This window comes from Anastrepha ludens, chromosome 3 (genome assembly GCF_028408465.1).
Source record: "Anastrepha ludens isolate Willacy chromosome 3, idAnaLude1.1, whole genome shotgun sequence".
Lineage (NCBI taxonomy): Eukaryota > Metazoa > Arthropoda > Insecta > Diptera > Tephritidae > Anastrepha > Anastrepha ludens.
In genome coordinates, this window is record NC_071499.1 from 54,311,916 (window position 1) to 54,324,895 (window position 12,980).

The window sequence follows — 12,980 nt, forward strand, 5'->3', positions numbered from 1 at the left end:
AAAAATGGTTTCTGCCACGAAAACGGAACTTCAGGACACAAAAAAATCTTTAAGATGTTATCTGAGCAGTATCTACTGTTTTTGGCACCTAAGGGCGACCTTTTACCCATAATTTCATTTGGGTAAGCAATGACGTAGTCCATAGTACATTTAAAGAAATTTTAGGCATATTTTCTTCACCGAGAATGAAATAGGTTCTGAAGCGACAGAAATAAGTATCACTACGATAAGGGAGGAACGGCAAATGTTTTCCAAATGGAAATTTTTGCCATTCTGAAGGGAGCAGAATGGATAATTCAGTGCAGTCATGCCTGTCACTAAAGACTTCAACCTGGTGTCTACTCCATCTCCTCTCAATTATCCATTCTGCTCCCTTCAGAATGGCAAATCTTAAAGATTGTTCAAGGATGTAAGAAGAAGATTAATTCCGCTGCAAGACGGAATACGCTTGTACTTATATGGGTTCCCAGACACCGCGGTGTTCAAGGGAATGAAATTGCCGATGAATTGGCCGAAGAATCGGAATCAGTTCTACAGGAATCATGATCTGGATCAGCATTTATGTTTGCAATTTACATAAAAATTGATGGTCCAGTCTGCAGAACTGCAAAGTGTTTTGTGACAACCCTGAACCTAAATATGTTGAACTTTCTTCTGAAACTTGGTAGAAAAGCGTTATGCAAATCAGACTTCTTATGTAAGACTCAGAAGATGGCTTGGAAATGTGAAGTTAGAGCTTGCAGCTCAGAAAATTGGAGTCGTATTACTTACAACGCGGCGGGTTCGTGAAGAGTTAGTGATTATGGTAGCTGACCATGATACAAAGTCGTAGCCATATATCAAATATCTGGGAGTACTTAATGACTCGAAAATTGCTTTTAAGCATCATTTACAGTCAGTCAGTGAAAAAGTCGTAAGAATAGACCAATGCCTAATATTGGCAGCCCTCGCGCAAGCATACGGAAACTTCTGTTAACATTGACAAGCTCAGTGATTATGTACACAGCACCCATCTGGGTAAACACAAAGCCATCGTACCTCCGACACATACGAGCCACATACAGATTTGGCCCCTTGAGAGTAGACAGTGCCTATTGCACTGCCTCAGATGACTCAATCCATATAATATTGGGATTGATTCCTATCGACCTTCTCGCGGTTTAGATGTGTAGGCTATATAACACCATTGGGCAGAACCTTCGAGCGCGGCTAAGAAAGAAGAAAGGCTTCAAACAATTGAAGAATGGCAGATACGCTAGGAGCCATCCGAGAAAGGTAGGTGGACCTTTAAACTGATTCCAAGCATTGCGAGGAGGATTGAAACAAAAACACGGGGACGGTTGCTTCAAAGCATACCTACACAGGTTCCATCTTGAGAACGACCCGTACTGCCCACAGTGCTCCGAAGAGCAAGAAACGGCGAGGCATATCTTGTTCCAATGCACGCGGTTCATTAATGAGCGAAATATGCTTGAGAGAGCGTTTGGTGAAAACATAAGTGAGACAAATCTTATCCCGCATATGTGCGAAAACGAGGAAAACTGGAAACTGACATGTAGAGTGTTTTTTTGTTGAGTTAAAAGCTCACACCGCGGCGTCGACCATAGGCTTTTGATGCTTCCCCTGATTTTCCTGTCTTTCTAAGGGGGGCCGGAGGTCATGAGAATGCGTAATATTCCTTCTCTTAAACTGGAGGATATTTTCAAATTTGCCAAAGAATCTGGAAAATTCTCACAGGGCTAGCTATCTCTGTCTCTGTCTCTATTCTTTCCTATCTTTTTCTCTCTGTCACTTCCGTCCTTTTTTTCAAGAGCTTTGAGTACAATAGGCGTGTTAGTCTGAGTGTTTTAGGAGTTATCATTCTCCTGGTGCTTCTTGGCTCGTCTTTTTCCAATTTTAATTTCAAGGTCAGTTGAAGTTTTACGTTTCAGCCTTCGTCGACAGTTTTCGAACTTAGAGAGACTCCTCACCCATGGATTTGAGTATGCAAGTTGTGCTAAGTAAAAAAATCACCTCTAATTTCTCCAACCCCTTCATGGGGCCCTTTTCATCCTCCCCTCGTAAATTATCGTTTTCCATATTTAAGCAATAAAAAGGAAATATTTTTTTTTTATTATTTTTACTTTATTTGTAACTTAATTTAATTAATTTGTCCATTCTCATCATAATCGTAGTGTTCAATTACAACTAAAATAATTTTAAATAAATAATATAAACTGACTTAAGAGTAAATTTGAATTTTCGTTTGTGTTGAACTTTCATTAGTGTCGATTAAATAAAACAAACTCAATTTTGACTTTTCAATTCACACTCTTCATTATATGTATGTATGTAGATGCTAAACTAAATTGAGATTTTGAATTTAATGAAAAACAAAAGAAATATTGCATGCAAGTTTCTTAACTTGCCAACTATGCAGAATAATGAACTTACAATTACTAATGAATTTTGTAAGAATTCATTTAAGAAAGTTGTATTTTGTAGAAGAAAATTACTTTAGCTATGAAATAATAGATAAATAAATAAATAACTAGGAGTTATATTGAGTTTTATATTAAATGATATTTGTAGATAATTTTACTAGTAACTAAATGCACCTAAAAGCACCGAAGTATGCAATTAAATGTATTTTGCGGAAAAAGCTCAGTGCGAGTAGGTTCTTTGTCTTCTGCTGAGTGAAAGTACACAAATAGAAGAAGAGCTACTCAAAATCCAACGTGAAATGTGTTTAATTGCGTTTACTGATGTGTGTGTGTTTATGTGTGTGTATGTGTGGTAGTTCAGTGATTTGCTATTGCAGTGCTGCCCGAAAATGTTTTGTAACAACATTAACTTCGTCTTCAACCACGTAGGAAAAGGCAAAAAGCAAAAAAAAAAAGAAATAAAATAAAAATAAAAATTAAAAAAAATAGGAAAAATACAAATATATATCCCAAAATAGGCAATCCCCTTTGAGTGTCTCTACAATTTCTTGCTTGTGTGTGCTTTCAGTCATTGACACATTGATACCATTTAGGGTCATCAGCACACGCCCCTTTCAAATTTTTCTTCAAAATATATAGTTTCATTACTAAAATTTAACTTCAAATGCGTCATTCATTTAGTCAACTTAATTTTCTCTACTGCATTTATGTCGCCCCCGCTCTCTTGCCCTTTCTCTCGCTCTTGCCCTCGCTCTCACTCTACTGCACTGTTTCGTGCGCCACCGCACTCGCTGTCGCTACGGGCACACTAATTTGTTGTCGTTGCTGTTGTTCTTGCATATGCCGCATGCGAAAGAGTCGCAGAGTCATCCAGGATGCGAATGTGCCTGGCGCCGGCATTGGTGTGTGTTTCTCAAGCGCCTCCTTCTGCAGCTGATAGCGATAGAGCAGTGAACCGGCGATCAGCGCGGATACAATTGTTGCCGAAATAACGACAATGAAAAGTATGCTGAATCCAGGCACCGGCATACAAATACCATAGACCACCTCTTCGGTTATTTTACCCTGAAATACGGTGACCGCTTCCTGTTTGGAGTCGGGCGAGAAAGCCAGATCAGCTTCGGAGATGACATCGTACAGACCGCTAACGCCGACATCTGCGCTGCGCACCTTACGATCGGCAATCACAATCGATCGTCGTCGACGTCGCTCTGTTTTTTTGTCATCACCACCACCAGATTGATTGGACTTTTGTTTCAACAATTCTTCGCTTGCATCGAGATCAATGTGATCTTCGCGTGTGCGTTTCAGTGCTTCAGCTTGGGGACGGTAAATCGGGTGCGCTGTGTCGTCGTTCGTTTTGGGCTCCAGCGATCGTGGGCCGGCCATGGGCACACCAATGCGTTTTTGCGCTTCAAATTGACGGGGTCCATGTGGGAATTTGCCACTCTTCTTCAATTCCATATACTGCGCTTCATCCAGATCGGCCAACTCCTCCTCGCCGAATAATGAATCCAGATCCGAGTCTTCGGGTTCTTCATGCACCGGTCGCGGTGATAGATTGGCATTCTTTTCATGCATATTAAACTGATCGAGTATGTTGGCAATACCACTATTGATCGATGAGAGTTGCTTGCGATTGTGTATTATGTCATCGTAGAAGATATCGTGATCGACTGCACCATCACCGCCCATACCAGCACCGCCACCTGCGCCGCCCATTGGTATGCTGCCAAGCGCCGGTTGCTGTGCGCTATGTATGCCATGCCCCATTTCCTGGCTTAGTTCGTTTTGATTTCCCAAAGCATCGTTCATCAGTACATCTTTGCGTTCGTTAACACTGCCGGTGAGCTGACAATGGTCAAGACAGCCATGACGGCAGATTTCAACTTTGCATTTGATGTGTACGCTGAGCGCATCGGGAAATTTGAAGGCATGGAAGAAGGCATACGTTATGACAGTGGCACGCTCGTCGGGAGCACGCGCCTTCAGGAAGCGTGAGATCATCTTGGGACGCAAGACGCAACCGAATTCATCAGAGAGATTGATAACATGACCAGAACCATCGGAAGCGACGCACGACTTGACGCGCATATCGAATTCACCTAGAAAAAGGAGAGAGGTAGATAATGGATTAGAAAATCTGTGGCAAATCTTGATGGGCTGTGATGAAGATTTAAAAATGTTTTGCTAAACTGCTAAGTGATTTAGTAAAGAAATAAATAAATTAAAAAACAAAAATTTTGTTTTGAACTCTTAAAAACAATTTTATTTCTCATTTATCTCCATTCTGTGGTATGACTAAGCCTACGCGTCCCACAAAACATAAACAAAAAGTTAGTATGGCACAACTGCTAAAACTTTTTATCTTATCACCGGAAATTGGTGTCTCAACGGTTAAGTTCATCGAACAATCTTAATGTGTATGTAAATTCGAATGAATTGTACTGTGCTGCTGATTATTTGTGATTGCCTGCTGAAACAAGGGTTCCATATCAACCACACGCAGACATTTATAAGATCGGCGCACGTCTGGTTCGCCAGTATCTTTCGGTGCCTCGCAAAGGTTAGTTGGCGTAGTGTAACATGCAAGTTTCGGCTTTGTTTATATTGAGCACCATCTCCTTGGCAGAGTGCTACAGAATCAGTGTGACGCCTCGCAATAGCAATGCCTTGGCAGACATAAGCGAATCGGATTTATCTTCAAATGTCGCTATCAAGGAACACATTTCAAAGCTTCCTCTCAATAACAGCAAATTAAATGTAGCCGAAAGTCTTCTAAAGCCCACAAATGAAGCAAACTCACTACCATCAGCGAACTTTGAAGAAAATCCTATCATCAACACTGAAAGTGGGTACCAATCGAACATCGTGAATAATTCGGAAGATGCCAAGTCTCCTGTGCTGTCGTTCTCTCAAATCCCAGAACTCCAGCAACCACCAAAGCAAAGTAGTCTGTTGCATTCTGCATTTGCTTCGGCCGCCGAGAAGAAAGAAAATCAAAATGAAGGCACTGATACTAACAAAAATGCACACTTCCTAAACGAGCCACACAATCAAACAGATTCGCTTTCAGCTTCGCTCGAACATAAAAACCAAAATTTATCAACACCGATATTTACTAATTTACTAATTTCTAGTTATGAAGCGAACTCGAAATTGCCACAGCCAACACAATCTTCGAGTACATCTAACAATCTTCCAGATTCATCGCTGTCGTCGAGCTCAACTAATCAAGATTCGTCGGTATTGATGCCGCTGCTGACTACAAACCAAAATCATGTAAAACTACTGGTTCTACCAAACAATGGGCCAGTTCAATCCGAGCTGTTCATCGAAAATAACCTAAGTTCACAAAATTCAACTTCTTCCACAACGAACTCAAAATTGCCACAGCTAACACAATTCCAGGGTCCATCTACAAATCTCCCAGTTCCACCACAATTTTCGAGCTCAGCTAATCAGAATTCAGCAGCACCGATAACGACATTATTTTCCATAAATCTAAATCATAACCGACCAACACCACCCGCCTCAACCAACAATGCTTCAGGTCAGTCCACGCTGCTCACTGTAAATAACCAGATTGAATTAAACTCAGCTAACGCGACGAACTCAAAGTTTCCGCAGCCACCACAACCTCAAGGTTTATGGGCAAATCTTCCAGTTCCACCACAATTTTCGAGCTTAGCTAATCAAAATTCAACACTACCAATATTACCGTTATTATCTTCAAATGAAAATCGACCAAAACCACCCGCCTCAACATACAATGTGCCTGCTCAGTCCGTGATGCTCACCGTAAATACCCAGAACCAATCGAATTCGATTTCTGCGACGAGCTCGAACTTTCCGCTACCACCGCAACCATCGAGTTCTTCCGCAAATCGTCCGGTTCCACCACAGTCGATGAGCGTCACAAAGCACCGCCCCACTCCACCATCGACTTCCACCCTATATCGCCCGGTACCGCCAGCTGCTGTCTATGCTATGAACTTCTAATCATCATACCTCGGAGTCAACGGTGCCAAATTGGCTGGTTTAAGTTATTAAGTTATAGAAAAAATGTGAATAGGTAATACCTACATAGTACGAGTGCATGGGCATGGATTGATTGGTTTTGGTCTAGTTTACTTAAGGAGAGGATTTTTAAAATAAATTATTGTGGCTTGGTACCATTAAAAAATAGAAAATATGAAAAGTGAAAAATGGATATTAAATCTTTGGATATTTCGTGAGTAAATTCTGAGACTAATTTCTTCTAAGAAAATGTATGAATGTAGCCTGTGACGGTGAACTCTATATACTTTAATGGAGCTCTGATAAAACCTTCGAATTTTATTTTATTTGCTAACTTGTATGGAAATTGTTGCAAAAACGACTTCTAAAACATCAGTAATACAATAAGATCGATTAAATATTCTCAGCATAAGTCATTGCCTTACAGCATTGGCCTGGACGCGATAATCATGTTTTTGCTGTAGCTTTTTATTTTTCTAAATTTTAGCTTAAGGGGTTAGAGGTATTTAGAATTTTCAAAAAATTGGATTTTTTTTAATTTTTTTCTTGAAAATTTGAAAAATATTGCCTGAGGCCGCTATATTGTTAATTTTGAAAATAAAAAAACTTCGATCAGGCACAAGATTATCTGTTAATAAAACTAATTTTTCTTGTCCGATTGATTTTGGATGAATCTCCAATGACTTGTGATGATCACCGCAAGCGACTTCTGGAGAAATGTAAAATTGTAAATTGTAAAATAAAGCAACTGAGAAGCAAAAAATAATTATTGAAAATCATAATTTTTTCGGGCCTCTGACTACACATAACCTATTACTTTATACTTTTTTAAGCGAACTCAACCATGTGCAGAAGCTCCTTTATTGAGTATTTGGCCGAAGAAGGAGGAGGAGCTATTTGTGATGAAATCTGGATGTTGTTCTACAAATAGAGAAGCCTAAATTTTTATGCCGCAGCCAAACAGCGTATGCAGGCTTTTCATGGTAGTTTACTAACTATTGTCTACTGAGTTTCGTGCCCACAGAGGTATACTAACCCGGACCCTACCGAATTGTAGTTATGCGTAAACTCTCATTCAGATGCAGCGATTAATCTCACTTTAATAAGTCTCTTAGGATTTAGAGTATCTGCTTGAGGGTAGCAATAAGCTTTCGCAAATATTTAAAACTTAAATGAACTAAATACACTCTGAAGATCCAGAGTTTAATAAATTAATATAGGTATATCTATTAAAGGGTAATAAAGCATTACTCCACTCTTATATACGGTGGAGAGAAATCAGAAGGTGTGCCCAACATCAGACCGTTAATCGGCTCTTAGCGATTTTGAAGGAATAAGCTGATTTGCTGATGTGACATTTGTGCTTATTTACGACAAGGCTGAAGAAAAATCAACGTAACTACTACAAATCTTACTTCGTTGCCATCTAAACAACGACTGACTGCGAGAGCGTGACTGAGATACGTGTGAAATGAACGGGTACAATTCTACTGGTCAAAACGTGTAATCTATTAAACTTGCCTCTTATATTGTAAAATCGTTATTTCTTTTTGAAAATAAAGTAAAAACCATACGACATTTTTCAATGATGATAACGATATTTTAAGGGGTAAACTTCAAATGCAACTTCATTCAAAAGACTGTAGCAGTTGATTCTCTCAGCACATTTTTTTAGTAACATGTTAATGGTTTAATACAGAATATGTATTCCACTAAAGAGCATAATAACATCTCCAAGGGGTTCAATTTACATAGCTAAGGCAACGATTGCCGAACGCAGTGCACAAAAGTTTGGTTAATTGAAGAACTGTATGATATGATGCGTCATTTTGTTAAACTCGATTGCTATGGGTTCGAAACAAGAACAACATATTTAGCCTTTCATTCAATTTTGAACACCTTCACCTGTGATTTAAGGTATAAATGGGAAGCTGTCTGCGACATTCAGCTCTAATTATCAGCTAATTACAATACACAGAGTATCTTGAGTCTTAGGCCTTCCGTCTTGCACACTTAAATGAGTACAGCAAATTGCCAAATCCATCTTGTATGGAATGCTGCATCTGTGGTTTCAAATGAGTTACTTTTGGGGAGTAGTAGGTTAGCTTTAACGGAATAAACTTTCAAGCTCAGGCTTTCGATATTTCCCGTAACGATGAAAGGCGGAGCTTTTCTGATAAATTTTATTTAAATACTACTTTGTTCAATAAGATTTCAGAATCGATAAGAGAGGACTTTACTACTAGCCAAAATTTTTTTGTTATGTTGGTACACTCTTCACAGTATTTTCTACAATGGAAAAAACCAAGTATCGTGCAGTGATTGAATTTTTATTTTTGGAAGGTGTAAAAGCAAAGGAAATACATGAACGAATGTTCAAAGTGCCTAAGGACTTTTCGCTACCCTTTTGGGTACTTAGCCGAGCTTCTCCTCCTATTATAAAGGGTGGTTAAAATTTAAAGGCCGATGTCAAGTTTCTTTCTGCATTTTATTAGACATTTTTCAATTCTAGACTAACTCAATTTGAACCATGGAAAGATACACAATCGAGCAACGCGTTAAAATTATTCAGGCTTATTATGAAAACGGGCGTTCAAATCAAAATGCATATCGCGCACTTCATCTTCAGTGATGAGGCACATTTTCACCTCATTGGATTCGTCAATAAGCAGAATTGGCGCATTTTGGTTAATGATAATCCAAGAGTGATTGCCGAAAATCCAATGCACCCACAAAGAGTGACTGTTTGGTGCGGTTTATGGGCCGGCGGCATTATTGGGCTGTATTTTTTCCAAAATGAGGCCGATCAGGCAGTTAATGTGAATAGTGTTCGCTATCGTGAGATGATAACGAACTTTTTATGGCCCGAATTGGAAGATATGGATGTGGACGATATGTGGTTTCAACAGGACGGTGCCACTTGTCACACAGCTAACGAAACAATGGCTCTTTTGCGCGAAAAATTTGATGGCCGAATAATCTCACGTCGCGGCGATGTCAATTGGCCGCCAAGAGCAGGTGATTTGACATCGTTGGACTTCTTTCTTTGGGGTTATTTGAAAAAAAAAAGGTGACATCGTTGGACTCCTTTCTTTGGGGTTATTTGAAAGATAAGCCAGCAACAATTCAAGAGCTAAATGATGAGATAATTCGGCACGGCATAGAATCTCAATTATGCCTCAGCGTCATCGAAAATTTGGACCATCGGATGGAGGTGTGTCGCAGAGGACGCGGCGCCCATTTGGCCGATATTTTATTCTATACGTAATTGAGCCATACCAGTTTTATCATAATAAAGAGAAATGTCAATAGTTTCCTAAAAAAATTGTATTTTATTCAAAATCAACACTGGCCCTTGAAACTTAACCACCCTTTACATTACCCAATGAGATGCCTAGGACTTTTGCTAAAACTCTTTCAGGATGAGCCAGCGATGGGCAATACTTTCAATGATTCACTTGTAACCATTTCTTCAGAATAAAGTTGTATTTTCATAAAAAAACAGCGAGAACTTAGTTGCGTACCTAATAAGTAATATGTTGACTGAAGCATTCGGTTCCAGAAAGCTGTTCACACAATAGGTGCCACATTCGCAAGCAAAGGTACAAAAACACATTCGAATACGACTTTCTCAGCAATATTTAGAACCTTTTTCGAAAGGAAAAATTGGACTTTGTGCATCGATTCATGACTATGGATGAGACTTGGGTTTATAATCATGATCCCAAAACAGAACAAGAGGCTAAAGAGTGGCGTAAGCCTGGTTCTTCGGCTTCGAAACGAGTTCGCGTCCAGAAATCTAGAAATCGGCCAATAAGGTGTTAGCATCAGTTTTTTGAGATGCGAAAGTTATTTTATTTTTGGATTACTTGCAAACTTGTAAAACAATAAATTCTGAAGAAATGCAGTTGAAAAAAAAAAAAATCGAGAAAACAACCCAGTTTGCAAAAGAAGGCAACTCTTTATCATCAGGACAATGCACCGTGCCACAGAATATTTTTACAGTGCCAAAATACAAGAATTAAAGTTCGAATTGTTGGAGCATCCACCGCATCCACCAGATTTGGCCCTAGTGTCTCCGATCTATTTCCAGACCTAAAAAAATGCATGCGTGGAAAGCATTTTTCATTCAATGATGAGGTCATAAAAGCGCATTTTGCAGCCCTTCCAGATTATCACTTCAGGGATGGACTTCATAAATTGGAATCTCGTTGGAGCAAGTGTATTGATGTTTAGGGAGTCTCCATTCTAAATAATAAATTCATTCCAAACCATAAAATTGTGGTTTTCTTTTCGAACCGCAAAACTTATTCCACAACCTAGTACGTTGTGAAATTTGATACCTATTTAGTAAACAATATAATTTCGCATAAAAAACTCCTTGCACACATCGTCAACGGTTTATGTGTAAAAGTACATCATTCATTACTTTTCCCTTTTTTAGGCAAACGCCCATTATTGGTTGCACTGTTAGCTTGAAACTTGATTACACTTCCTTTGAAGCCATAAGTTTCCTTCGCACTCACTAACAATCACCTGGAATATGATTTTACAACAAAAACAAAAAGAAAAAAACCAAATAAAAGCGCCGTAAAATCTACTCATTAATTGTAGACAGTTCGGCGCCACCAGCATTGATGTGGTAAAACATGAAACCATCTATAAGTATACAGTCTGCTACAAAAGTACAGCACACACAACTTGTTTGCAGTAATTAAAGGTTTTGTGTAAAAACAAACAATTTACTCAGTGCCAGAGTTTCTAATTCGATTCGTTCTTCACTTGTGTGTGAAAAATTAAAGGTTTTAAATAAAAAATTGCTAAACTCTTTATGATTGCAAAGGTACTTAGAAAGCACATCTCGCGGTTAAATAATGAATTATTATTTTCTTTTAGATAAATGTGAAAGTTTGTTGTAGTTTGTACGTTGTCATTGCGTTGATATTGGCAAGTTATTCTGCGATGCCTGCGAAGGTTTTTGAGTTAAGTAGAAGTATCCGATAACTGGCGCAGTGGTCGGATATCCCGAAAAAAAAAAGTATTTTTGTATATATATTTATATTTCAGATATATCACTTATATTTCAATCTATGAACAATAGCTTTTACAGCCTAGTAGAGAAGATTTAAAAAAGCCTAACTAAGGTCATAGAAAAATCAATGACGATACTTTCGAATAAAATATTAAAATCTCGCATAGATCTTGCCAAGAGAGTGTTTCCATGGAATCTTATTTTGACTTTGGCTAAATAACAATTTGCTAAATTTCGAACCGTCCATCTGATGTTACAAGTTATAACTCTCATTGTGTTTGTTTGAGTCCAAAAAGAAACAGAGCTGAGATTAAATTTAACAAAAATGTTTTTCGCGAAGTGCGAATTTAGCATTTCGACCCTCGTAGCCGAATGGGTTTGTGCGTGGCTACCATTAGGAAGTGTTCAGGTTAAAATCTCCGTGCATGAAACACCAAAATGACAGCAAGGTGTTTCTAATAGCGGTCGCCTCTTGGCAGGCAATGGCAAGCCTCCGAGTGTATTTTTGCCATGAAAAAGCTCCTCATAAAAAAATATCTGCCTTCGGAGTCGGCTTGAAACTGTAGGTCCCTCCATTTGTGGGACGCACGCCACAAATAGGAGGTGGAACTCGGCGCAATGCCTAAAAAGGGTGTAGGAGCCAATTATATATATTAATATATAAATAGCATGGGTAAGGGACTCGAAGATTGCACTTGGACGCAAGTTTCAATGAATAGCATTTAAGGTAAAGATTAATGATTGGGTTCACATTCCGATTATGTTGTATATGGATTACGAAAGAAAAAATATTTTTTTTTTTTTACAGAAAATGGGCTCGGTAGGTGGCGCTGAGGTCGATATATTTATTTGAAACCTATTTATAAACTGAATTATCAAAACATAGGGTTTTTATTTACACTCGTATGCTCTCTATCTCTATTGGCGGCCGCCGTAGCCGAATGGGTTGGTGCGTGATTACCATTCGGAATTCACAGAGAGAACGTTGGTTCGAATTTTGGTAAAACACCAAAATTAAGAAAAACATTTTTCTAATAGCGGTCGCCCCTCGGCAGGTAATGGCAAACCTCCGAGAGTATTTCTTCCATGAAAAAGCTCCTCATAAAAATATCTGCCGTTCGGAGTCAGCTTGAAACTGTAGGTCCCTCCATTTGTGGAACAACATCAAGACGCACACCACAAATAAGAGGAGGAGCTCGGCCAAACACCCAAAAAGGGAGTACGCGCCAATTATATATATATATATATGTTCTCTATAGGTTTCCAATTTCCCATACACTTGAATATGTTATTTGTTGTGAAAACGTAAGGCTTAAGGATGCATCCTAAGACGTTTTCATTCAATTGACAAGGGGGTTCTACCTTCTTAACCAGAAGTATACAGTCTGAACTACAATGTAAAAAAGACCCAGAAGTAGCATAATTTATTTACTTGTGTAGAGCTTGGGAAAAGCTTTGTGGCTATGTTGTTATTTTAATTTTCCGAATTTGAGCTCAGTTTGAAT

The 12,980-nt window shown here is 38.8% G+C and overlaps 1 protein-coding gene across 1 annotated transcript in view; it reads right to left on the reverse strand.

Annotated features, from left to right (window-relative positions):
- Nucleotides 1-2,239: 2,239 nt before the first annotated feature.
- The window catches only part of LOC128857959 (uncharacterized), a 90,108-nt gene continuing 79,367 nt past the window's right edge, over nt 2,240-12,980 (reverse strand). Inside the window, exon 8 of the mRNA XM_054093820.1 lies at nt 2,240-4,528. Coding sequence (XP_053949795.1) covers nt 3,183-4,528 — 1,346 coding nt within the window. The 3' untranslated portion in view covers nt 2,240-3,182. The remainder of the gene's footprint in view (nt 4,529-12,980) is intronic.